The sequence below is a fragment of the Leucoraja erinacea genome, unplaced genomic scaffold (genome assembly GCF_028641065.1).
Source record: "Leucoraja erinacea ecotype New England unplaced genomic scaffold, Leri_hhj_1 Leri_1060S, whole genome shotgun sequence".
In the NCBI taxonomy this organism is placed as follows: domain Eukaryota; kingdom Metazoa; phylum Chordata; class Chondrichthyes; order Rajiformes; family Rajidae; genus Leucoraja; species Leucoraja erinaceus.
The window spans coordinates 19,768-31,304 of record NW_026575298.1 but is presented as its reverse complement, the minus strand read 5'-3'; the positions used below and the strand labels follow the sequence as shown (position 1 = coordinate 31,304).

The 11,537-nt window shown below is 50.4% G+C and overlaps 1 protein-coding gene across 1 annotated transcript; it reads right to left on the bottom strand.

Moving 5' to 3' along the window:
• Positions 1-216: 216 nt before the first annotated feature.
• Positions 217-7,867, bottom strand: LOC129715224 (zinc finger protein 3-like). Its single transcript, XM_055665083.1, has 2 exons — positions 7,757-7,867; positions 217-2,614 (listed from the first exon to the last, which is right to left on the bottom strand). Exon 2 carries the CDS (start codon positions 2,218-2,220, stop codon positions 1,669-1,671), a length of 552 nt encoding a protein of 183 aa, XP_055521058.1. The 5' UTR covers positions 2,221-2,614; positions 7,757-7,867; the 3' UTR covers positions 217-1,668.
• Positions 7,868-11,537: the final 3,670 nt, after the last annotated feature.

Here is an 11,537-nt window from a genome sequence, read left to right as displayed (position 1 = left end):
TACCTTAGGGCGACAAGATCTGAGGGAGGACCAAGTGGCAATTTAACTAAATATACTCACTCGGGTGCACATTCCTCCTCCGATCTTCCCGGCCCGTCGGCGTTTCTCAATCGGCAGGATCAGTCGTCCGTTGACATCCCACTTCTGACACCAAATGAGGATTCAAGCCTTTTTCTTCATCGGTTGTTGCGACAATAATCGACCAGACCACTGGATTCCCAAAAATGTACGTTTTTATTGAGCAGAGTCTTTACATCAGTTCACCGGACCGTAGACCAGGTAATCGGCAAAGAGTCGCTACTCCTCTTCTTCAGGCATTACCTTATGTACCTTTTTAAACAAAGCTTTCCTTCCCCCTTCTTATCCAATTACATTTCTTTCACATATTCCTTTACATCAGTCATCCATTAGCATGATGTCATCGGTTCTTCTTCAAATATGGGGTTGTTTTTCACCCTTAGTTTAAAGTTGGTTATCAGCAAAGTTGCTTAAAGTTGATCACCTTCAATTATTTGTTTTCCAATCTTTGCTAAAATCAGTTCTCTGCGGTTAGTCATTCTGCATGTCCGCAAGTTGTACAAGGGTAGTGGTTCTGCTATTTGTGTTAGTAGGCTTTTTGCACATGCAAGCTCAAATCTTAAGGTTAGACATTTAATAGAATCAGTGGCATTGGTTGTCTCACATTTAATAGAATTAGTGACATTGGCTGACTCAATCTTTCCATAGCAGGAATTAACACAACTCCTCATAAGTATGCAGATGATACTAAGATAGGTGGTGTTGTGGATAATGAAGTAGATTTTCAAAGTCTACAAAGAGATTTAGGCCAGTTGGAAGAGTGGGCTGAAAGATGGCAGATGGAGTTTAATGCTAATAAATGTGAGGTGCTACATCTTGGCAGGACAAGTTATATGGACGGGAAAGGAATGGAGGGTTATGGTCTGAGTGCAGGTAGATGGGACTAGGGGAGAATACGTGTTCGGCACGGACTAGAAGGGCCGAGATGGCCTGTTTCCGTGCTGTAATTGTTATATGGTTATAAGGAATGGGTGATGTTTCAGGTCGAGGCTGAAACGTTACCCATTCCTTCCAGCATTTTACGTTTGCCTAAACAGCTCCTATCCATGTGGTGGTGTGCCAGCAGGCTGGAGGAGTGGACAAAGGCCTTTCCACAAAGTGGGCAGGTGAAGGGGCGCTGGCCAGTGTGGACTCGCCGGTGCTCCAGCAAGTGGTCAAGGCGGGTAAAGCCCTTATCACAGGACGGGCAGGGGAAGGGACGCTCACCGCTTGGTACACCGGTGCTGCCACAGGCTGGACACCCAGGTGAAACTCTTGCTACAGTCAGCGCACACAAAGGGTCTCTTTCCGATTTGTATCCGCTGGTGCTCCCACAGCCCCCGTGCCCTCTTGAAATGCTTGCCGTAGTGGGAGCAGCTGCTCACCGGCGTGAGCCCACTGGTGCTGCCGCAACTCCCGTGAGCTGTCAAACACCTCACCGCAGTACTAGCAGTCGTAGGGTTGGCCTCTGGTGTGCAAGCGCTGGTGAGACAGGGCGTTGGAGACCATGGCAAAGCGGTTTCCATACACCGGGCTGGGGAAGGGACGATCGCTGGCGTGCACCTGCTGGTGGGACAGCAGGCTGTCGGAGCAGGTGAAGCCCTTGCTGCATTAGGCGCAGGTGAAGGGTCGCTCACCGGTGTGGGTGCGTTGGTGGGACTTCAGCCCGGTATAGCAGGTGTAGCCCTTGCCGCACTGGGCACAGGTGTAGGGACGCTCGCCGGTGTGGGTGCGCTGGTGCTCCAGCAGCCTGCTGGAGCGGTTGAAGCCCTTGCCGCACTGGGCGCAGGTGTGGGATCGCTCGCCGGTGTGGGTGCGCTGGTGCACCAGCAGGTTGCTGGAGTGGGTGAAGCCCTTGCCGCAGTGGGCACAGGTGTAGGGACGCTCTTTGGTGTGGATGTGCTGGTGTTCCAACAGGTTGCTGGAGCAGATGAAGCTCTTGCCGCAGTCGCTGCAGATGCAAGGCCGCTCCCCGGTGTGCTGGCGCCTGTGGATCTTCAGATCCGTGGACAACTTGAAGCCTTTGCCGCAGTCGGAGCAGGTGAAGGGCCGCTCACTGCTGTGCACCCGCCGGTGCTGCCATAGCCCCGACAACCGGGCAAAGCTCTTGTTGCAGGTGGAGCAGCCATAGGGCTTCTCGCCCGTGTGCACCCGCAGGTGCATCTTCAGCTGATTCGCCGTCTTGAAGCCATTGCCGCAGTCGGAGCAGTTGAAGGGCCGCTCGTCGGAGTGCACGAGGTAGTGCCGCTGCAGGTTGCCGTAGCAGGTGAAGCTCTTGCCGCACTCCGAGCAGTTGAACGGGCGTTCTCCCCCGTGTGCACCCGCCGGTGGCTCGCCAGCTGGCTCGGGTGCAGCCAGGCCTTGCCACACACGTCGCACTCATAACGCTTCTCCTTGTTGTGCCCCGTCATGTGGTCCTCCATCGAAGCTCAGCCCCTCATAGCTCAGCCCGCAAACCGAGCAGATGGGGGGAGGGAGGGGGCTCACCGGCACCCTGGGCGCCCTCAATGGCCGCTCACGTCCCCGTCTCTCTGTCCACAGCAACGGGTCCTAAACCCTGCAGGAGGGGAACACAGAGGGTCAACAAGCTGGCAAACAGGACGTTACTGTCACGTGAACATTACTAGTGCTTGAAGGGGAAGAGGGGCAGGCGATGAGTGAGTGGGGCAGTGAGAGGGAGGGTGGGGGTTGAGGGGTTTGCAGGGTGAAAGGGGAAGTGGAAGAGGGTAGGGGTTAGTGGGGGGCGAGGGTCAGGGGGTGAGGGGGGATGAGTGGTAGGAGGGAGGGGTGAGTGAGGGGAGGGGGTGAAGGGGCAGAAAAAAGTAACATTTCTCGGGGTGATGATTAGTGCCACGGAAAGAGCCCTCACCCCTGCCAGAGTGGACCCCATTGTCCACCATCCAACACCAGAGACCTTTAAACAAATTAGAGCATTCCTGGGGTTAGTAAATTTCTTCCGACAATGGATCCCAGATGTGACTCTTTACACCAATCATCTATCACTATTTAGCCTCCGCTAAAGCAGCACAGCAGTTCACACTTACTGAGGAGCAGCCAAAAGCCTTCGCAGCTTTGAAACAAGTGCTGGCTTTGGCACCCGCTGTGGGACGCCCACTGTATGACCGACCCTTCCAGGTATATGTCACCATAATCCAAGACTGTTTAACACAACACAACGGCGATGTTAATCGACCAGTGGCTTATTTCTCTGTCAGGTTAGATGCTGTCCACCCTGCACCCAGATCTTGCCTGGCATACATGCTGCTGTCTCGATGGCCACCGACATTACAATGCATCAACCAGTAACTGTGTGTACAACTCACTGTGTTGCCGCGGGCCAAACCAAATACCCTACCCAGGCATGATTGGGTCATTTCTCTCTTAAATAATCCCTACTTGACTTTTCAGCACTGTTCTCCAATCAATCCATCAGCATTTTTAACACTGCCACCAGAGCTCTATAAAGACCCTCCGCTTGATTGTGAACAAGCCAACAACATTCTGTCCAATATCAGAGAAACATAGAAACATAGAAATTAGGTGCAGGAGTAGGCCATTCGGCCCTTCGAGCCTGCACCGCCATTCAATATGATCATGGCTGATCATCCAACTCGGTATCCCGTACCTGCCTTCTCTCCATACCCCCTGATCCCCTTAGCCACAAGGGCCACATCTAACTCCCACTTAAATATAGCCAATGAACTGGCCTCAACTACCCTCTGTGGCAGAGAGTTCCAGAGATTCACCACTCTCTGTGTGAAAAAAGTTCTTCTCATCTCGGTTTTAAAGGATTTCCCCCTTATCCTTAAGCTGTGACCCCTTGTCCTGGACTTCCCTAACATCAGGAACAATCTTCCTGCATCTAGCCTGTCCAACCCCTTAAGAATTTTGTAAGAATTTTGTAAGTTTCTATAAGAGGGACTTTCTGATGTGCCATTAGAAGACATCCAGTCGACATGGTTTGTGGATGTCTCTTCCATGGTTCTACCTGAAGCAGGTAAACGAGCCTAAGGCTATTCCATTGTAAATGAATCGCAGATGGTCCTAGAAGGATGATTCCAAAACCATCTGTTAGCACAGCAGGCAGAATTGTTTGCACTGACTAGAGCATGTATATTAACTAAGGACAAATGCACTTATATCTACACAGACTCTAGGTTTGCTTTCGGAGTAGCCCACGATTTTGGAGCACTTTGGCAACACAGAGGATTTCTCACAGCCGCGGGCACCCCGATTAAGAATGCCCTTTTTGTAAGCAACCTTTTAAAGGCACTTATGCCACTGAAGCAATTGGCTATTATAAAATCCAATGCTCATACAGGAGGAGACAGTCCCGTCTCCAAGGGAAAGGCCCACGTAGATCAGGTCGCCAAGGATGCAGCCCGTAGATCACATGACCTGGTGCCCCCAGGGAGTACAGTGCTAGTAAATAGAACAGTCTTGCCCGACATGAGGGAGGTTAAAGAATTACTTGCCTCTGAACATGAAAAACAAAATTGGCTAACCCCACTTGGACATGTTTGTGTACCTGATGCATTCTTACCCACACTGCTAACCTATTTACACTCCCTCACACATTCTGGAAAGGAGGGGATGATTAGGATGACAAAGAAGACATGGCGGTATCCACAAATTCAGCAAGAGGCTCTAAAACAAGCCTCCAAATGCAGGAATTGCCAGAAAGGTAATCCTGGCAAACCCATTAAAATACCCCCTGGGGTAACATCGATGCCAGCACGACCGTTTGATTGCATTCAGATTGATTTTATTGAAATGCCAGGCTCAATGCTACAAATATTGCTTAGTGATACTGGATTTATTTAGTAGCTGGATTGAAGCTCTACCAACCACTAATAATACTGCTGAAACTACTGTGACATTATTGTTAAGAGAAATTATTCCAAGATTCGGGCTACCCACTGTTATAAGTTCTGATAACGGCCCACATTTTATTGCTACTGTTAATAGACAATAGGTGCAGGAGTAGGCCATTGGGCCCTTCGAGCCAGCACCGCCATTCAATGTGATCATGGCTGATCATCCCCAATCAGTACCCCGTTCCTGCCTTCTCCCCATATCCCCTGACTCCGCTATTTTTAAGAGCCCGATCAAGCTCTCTCCAGAAAGCATCCAGAGAACCTGCCTCCACCGACCTCTGAGACAGAGGATTCCACAGATTCACCACTCTCTGTGTGAAAAAAATTTTCCTCGTCTCCGTTCCAACATCAGAGCGGAGGACATTGGTGGTCGAGGAGGTGCGGCGACAGGAGGAGGTGCAAAGGTGGCCGCAAGAAGTGCAAAGGTGGTCTCTCTTGCCAAACAGGGGCAATGGATGCAGTGGGAAGGTGTGGAGCGGAGGAAGATCAGCTGGAAAGAACTATGGGAAATGGAAGCAAGCAAGATCAGCTTCATCATCAGAGCGACATGACGTGCTTCCATCACCAAAGAACCTCCATCAGTGGTACGGCAAGGATCCAACCTATGCCCTCTGCCCAACTTCAGCGAACGTTGAATTCTCCCAATTTTGCTAGCCTTGAACGTTGAATTCTCCCAATTTTGCTAGCCCTTTGGTGTCTCCTCCCCTTCCTTAACCCTTGAGCTGTCTCCTCCCATACCCCCGCCCTCGGGCTCCTCCTCCTCCCTTTTTCCTTCCTTCTACCCCCCCACCCCCCCATCAGTCTGAAGAAGGGTTTTGGCCCGAAACGTCGCCTATTTCCTTCGCTCCATAGATGCAGCTGCACCCGCTGAGTTTCTCCAGCAATTTTGTGTACCTTCCAGCAACCCTCAAACACATCATGTTCGGCTGCAAGACCAGCCTCACGCAAGGGAGATACACATGGCGGCATAATCAGGTACTAAAAAGCCTGGCATCAGCCTTTGAGAACAGGTGGTGTGCGACTAACTCCTTGCCTCCGAGAGCAAGCAACCCCCCCCCCCCCCCCCCCCCCCCCCCCAGGGCAACAACCTTTGTCCGAGAAGGACAGAAAACATCTAAACAGCTGATTAATCTCAAGTTCCTTTAATCAAATCCGGTTCATTACATCACACTAAATCCAGAATTGCTTTCTCCCTGGTAGGCTCCAATACAAGCTGCTCTAAGAATCCATCACAAAGGCACTCCATCTACAAAATCCCTTTCTTAGGGTTCAGTACCAAACTGATTTTCCCAGTCTACCTGCATGTTGAAATCTCCCATAACAACCACAGCATTACTTTTACTACATGCCAATTTTAACTCCTGATTCAAGTTGCGCCCTATGTCCAGGCTACTGTTTGGGGGCCTTTAGATGTCATCTTGTGTAATGTCATCACAGCAGATGTGGAATTATTTTACCTAGGGGTAGGGGTCGGATGTTTTGGGTCCGAATCCACAGTCCTGTTTATTCCGCTCCCCTGTGTGTTTATAACATTATTCACCTCAGTTTTACCCACAGATTTACCGGGTTTATTCCCCAGACGTGTAGTTTATTTGGTGATTTATTGATTATTTACAGAGAGGGAGATGTTTATAGGGAGGTTGCACGAAAGGCCACTGGGTCAAAGGGCTCGACGCACGGAGCCGCTAAATGCAACTGGAAGACATCCGTCACTTCCGGTATATGTTATTAATGCTAAAAACGCGTACTTTCCTACTTGTTAAAAAACCGCCAAAATGTTGAATTTTTACGCTGAAATAAATTGTGGGAGTTGGGGTAAGTGTGAGAGTCATGTACCCAACTTTAGAATTCCGAATGCGAAGCGAAATGAAGGTATAGAGAAGCGAGAACTGCAGGGACTACAGCAGCTAAAGTGTTTGGTAAACATTGAAAATATTGGGAATTATCGCGTTTGCTCACTGCATTTCATCAAGTAAGGCATTATTTGTGTTTTTTCTTGATTCCTTTGGTATCTAAAAATTCTCAGAAGTGATAAATCTGGCTGTAAATTTTTCTTCAGATGCGTTTTCATTTTGTATGTAAAAACCCACTTGGGAACCATGGGCGATTTAAAAAAAATTACAGCCAGATTTAACTTCTGAAACTTTTTAGATGCCAAAGGAATCAAGAAAAAACACAAATAATGCCTTAGTTGATGAAATGCAGTGAGCAAACGGCCAATGTTCGCCAAGCACTCTGGCTGTTGTTGTCCCTTCAGCTCTCGTTTCTATCTACCGTCATTTCTCCTCACTTTTGGAATTCTGAAGTAGGCTAAATGTCTCTCACGCTTATCCCGATTTCCATAATTATTTACAGCGCAAAAATTGACATTTTCAGCGGTGGGGTTTTAACGGGCCCGCTACGCTGGAAACAATGGTCAGTGTTTACCTGCGTGTAATCCATTTGGAGTAGCCTAGCAACAGTACGGGTCATGGGTCGTGACCTGACTGCCGTGAAACCTCGCTATAACGTGTTTTATCTCAGGACGCTGCTCCAGACGGTGAGTTTATATTATTGACCCCAGTTTTATTCCCCCAGACGTGTAGTTTATGTGGAGATTGACCTCAGGTCTCCCCCACATTTACCGGGTTTATTCCGCTGCTGATTTATTTATTTATAACGTTATTGACCTCAGTGAATAAGAGGGGGAGGCTGATTTATAAGGAGTTTGACCCCAGTTTTCCCCACACACACATACACGTGTAGTTTATGTGGTGATTTACCTCAGTTCTCCCCCATATTGACCCAATCCCGCTGCGCTGCTGATTTATAACATTATTTACCTCAGGTCCGTCGGCAGCGACGCCACCAACTGCCGCTTGTCCGCCGCCATCTTCATGCGGTCGATGGGGAGACTCGGCCCGGGGCGGAACCGGGACCGGCGCGCGGCCATCTTGGTGAGGGCAGGTGACGTCGGCGCCGCTCATTGGTCGGCAGCTGGCGGCGGCCATCTTGTTAGGGTCTCGTCGTTCATAACGCCATCTTGAGAAGGTCCCAATGGCCCCACTCACTTGTGGTCCATTCTCCCCTCTAAACCTGTCTTGTCCACACACCTGTTAAAGCGTATTAGTTTCCAACTCTTCGCCCACCAGTGGAATACGCTTCATGTGCCTGGGACCCATACTGGTAATTTCAACAAACTAGTAGGGGTACATAGAAACATAGACAATAGGTGCAGGAGTAGGCCATTTGGCCGTTCGAGCCTGCACCACCATTCAATATGATCATGGCTGATCATCCAACTCAGTATCCTGTACCTGCCTTCTCTCCATACCCCCTGATCCCTTTAGCCACAATGGGCCACATCTAACTCCCTCTTAAATATAACCAATGAACTGGCCTCAACTGCCTTCTGCGGCAGAGAATTCCAGAGATTCACCACTCACTGTGTGAAAAAAGTTCTCCTCATCTCGGTCCTAAAAGATTTCCCCCTTATCCTTAAGCTGTGACCTCTTGTTCTGGACTTCCCCAACATCGGGAACAATCTTCCTGCATCTAGCCTGTCCAACCTCTTAAGAATTTTGTAAGTTTCTATAAGATCCCCCCTTAATCTTCTAAATTCTAGCGAGTACAAACCGAGTCTATCCAGTCTTTCTTCATATGAAAGTCCTGACATCCCAGGAATCAGTCTGGTGAACCTTCTCTGTACTCCCTCTATGGCAAAAATGTCTTTCCTCAGATTAGGAGACCAAAACTGTACGCAATACTCCAGGTGTGGTCTCACCAAGACCCTGTACAACTGCAGTAGAACCTCCCTGCTCCTATACTCAAATCCTTTTGCTAGGAATGCTAACATGCCATTCGCCTTCTTCACTGCCTGCTGCACCTGCATGCCTACTTTTAATGACTGGTGTAGCATGACACCCAGGTCTCGTTGCAGCTCCCCCTTTCCTAATCGGCCACCATTTATATAATAATCTACTTTCCTGTTTTTGCCACCAAAGTGGATACCCTCACATTTATCCACATTATACTGCATCTGCCATGAATTTGCCCACTCACCCAGCCTTTCCAAGTCACCTTGCAGCCTCCTAGCATTCTCCTCACAGCTAACACTGCCCCCCAGCTTCGTGTCATCCGCAAACTTGGAGATGTTGCATTCAATTCCCTTGTCCAAATCATTAATATATATCGTAAATAGCTGGGGTCCCAGAACAGAGCCTTGCGGTACCCCACTAGTCACTGCCTGCCATTGTGAAAAGGACCCGTTTACTCCTACTCTTTGCTTCCTGTCTGCCAACCAGTTCTCTATCTACATCAATACTGAACCCCCAATACCGTGTGCTTTAAGTTTGTATACTAATCTCTTATGTGGGACCTTGTTGAATGCTTTCTGAAAGTCCAGATACAACACATCCACTGGTTCTCCCTTATCCACTCTACTAGTTACATCCTCGAAAAATTCTATAAGATTCGTCAGACATGATTTACCTTTCATAAATCCATGCTGACTTTGTCCAATGACTTCACCACTTTCCAAATGTGCTGCTATCCCATCTTTAATAACTGATTCTAGCAGTTTCCCCACTACCGACGTTAGACTAACTGGTCTGTAATTCCCTGTTTTCTCTCTCCCACCCTTTTTAAGAAGTGGGGTTACATTAGCTACCCTCCAATCCTCAGGAACTACTCCAGAATCTAAAGAGTTTTGAAAAATTATCACTAATGCATCTACTATTTCTGGGGCTACTTCCTTAAGTACAGAGGAAAGCAGCCCGCTTTTGCATTGGGAACTACAATAGAGGTAGCAGTGTCACCCAGTTGTTGTCTGACCTGGAGTGGGAAACGCTGGAAACAAGGAAGGCAAGGAAGGAACAGACTAGTCAGGACAGATATTTATAAGAACTCATTTGTTGTAAGAACCTTAAGGGAATGGAATAAACTAGACAACAATACAGTCAAATTATCTTCACGAGACAGTTTTAAGAGTTCAAGATTCAAGAGAGTTTATTGTCATGTGTCCCAAATACAGGGATGTCATCTCTCATGCATTGAGCGTGAGAATCACACATTTGGCCAAATTCTCACGCTCTCACGCTGATCACAAATTTCTCATGCTCTGTCGTGAGAAATTCTGTGATCAACGAAAAATTAAAAACTCATATAAACTGCATGGGCCTGTGTGTTGGAGAGCCGGGGCCGACGGAGGGATGGAAGCAAAAGCAGCGGCGGGGACAGATGTGGAAGGAAAGCCGTGTCTGGCGAGTGTTTGCGGGGCTGGCGAGTGTTCGCGGGGTTGGCGAGTGTTTGCGGGGCTGGCGAGTGTTTGCGGGGCTGGCGAGTGTTTTGCCGGGCTGGCGAGTGTTTGCCGGGTTGGCGAGTGTTTGCCGGGTTGGCGAGTGTTTGGCGAGTGTTTGCGGGGCTGGCGAGTGTTTGCGGGGCTGGCGAGTGTTTGCGGGGCTGGCGAGTGTTTGCCGGGTTGGCGAGTGTAGTCGGGGCTGGCGAGTGTTTTTGCGGGGCTGGCGAGTGTTTGCGGGGCTGGTGAGTGTAGTCGGGGCTGGCGAGTGTTTGCCGGGGCTGGCGAGTGTTTGCCGGGCTGGCGAGTGTTTGCCGGGCTGGCGAGTATTTGCCGTGCTGGCGAGTGTTTGTGGGGCTGGCGAGTGTAGTCGGGGCTGGTGAGTGTAGTCGGGGCTGGCGAGTGTAGTCGGGGCTGGCGAGTGTTTGCGGGGCTGGCGAGTGTTTTTGCCGGGTTGGCGAGTGTTTGCGGGGCTGTCGAGTGTTTGCGGGGGCTGGCGAGTGTTTGCGGGGCTGGCGAGTGTTTGTGGGGCTGGCGAGTGTAGTCGGGGCTGGCGAGTGTTTGTGGGGCTGGTGAGTGTAGTCGGGGCTGGCGAGTGTAGTCGGGGCTGGCGAGTGTTTGCGGGGCTGGCGAGTGTAGTCGGGGCTGGCGAGTGTTTGCGGGGCTGGCGAGTGTTTGCCGGGTTGGCGAGTGTTTGCGGGGGGCTGTCGAGTGTTTGCGGGGCTGGCGAGTGTAGTCGGGGCTGGCGAGTGTTTGCCGGATTGGCGAGTGTTTTCTGGGCTGGCTCCGGCCATGGAGCAGCCTCAGTGCAAGAGTCCTGGGCCGTCGGAGGCGTCGGAAGCGTTGCGCCACTGCCGTGAGAGTCTCTGTGTTGAAGGGACAGAGACCCTCAAAGGGACGTGGAGAGAGAGAGTGAAAGGAGACGGGGGGAGAGAGGGGGGGAGAGAGAGAGGGAGAGAGGAGGAGAGAGAGAGGGAGAGGGGAGGGAGAGAGCGAGAGAGAGAGAGAGAGAGAGAGAGAGAGGGGGGGGGGGGGGGAGAGCGGAGACTGAGGTGTGAGAGAGGGGCCAAGATAGAGGGGGTGAGAGATTAGGAAGAGGAAGAGAGAGGAGAGAGTGAGAGGCGAGAGAGAGGGGGGCAAAGGGAGAAACGGGGGAAAGAGAGAGGGGGGGGCAAAGAGAAAGAGGAGATAGAGACAGAGGAGAGAGAGGGTAGAGAGAGCAAAGGGGTAGTGAGGTGGGAGGGAGAAATGGGGGAGAGATAGGGGGAATAGAGAGGGAAGAGAGAGAGGGAAGAGAAAGAGGGAAGAGAGAGAGGTGAGAGAGAGAA

Excerpts from the sequence above, each read along its gene's own strand:
- LOC129715224 (XM_055665083.1), bottom strand. The coding sequence starts at position 2,220 with ATGCACCTGCGGGTGCACACGGGCGAGAAGCCCTATGGCTGCTCCACC.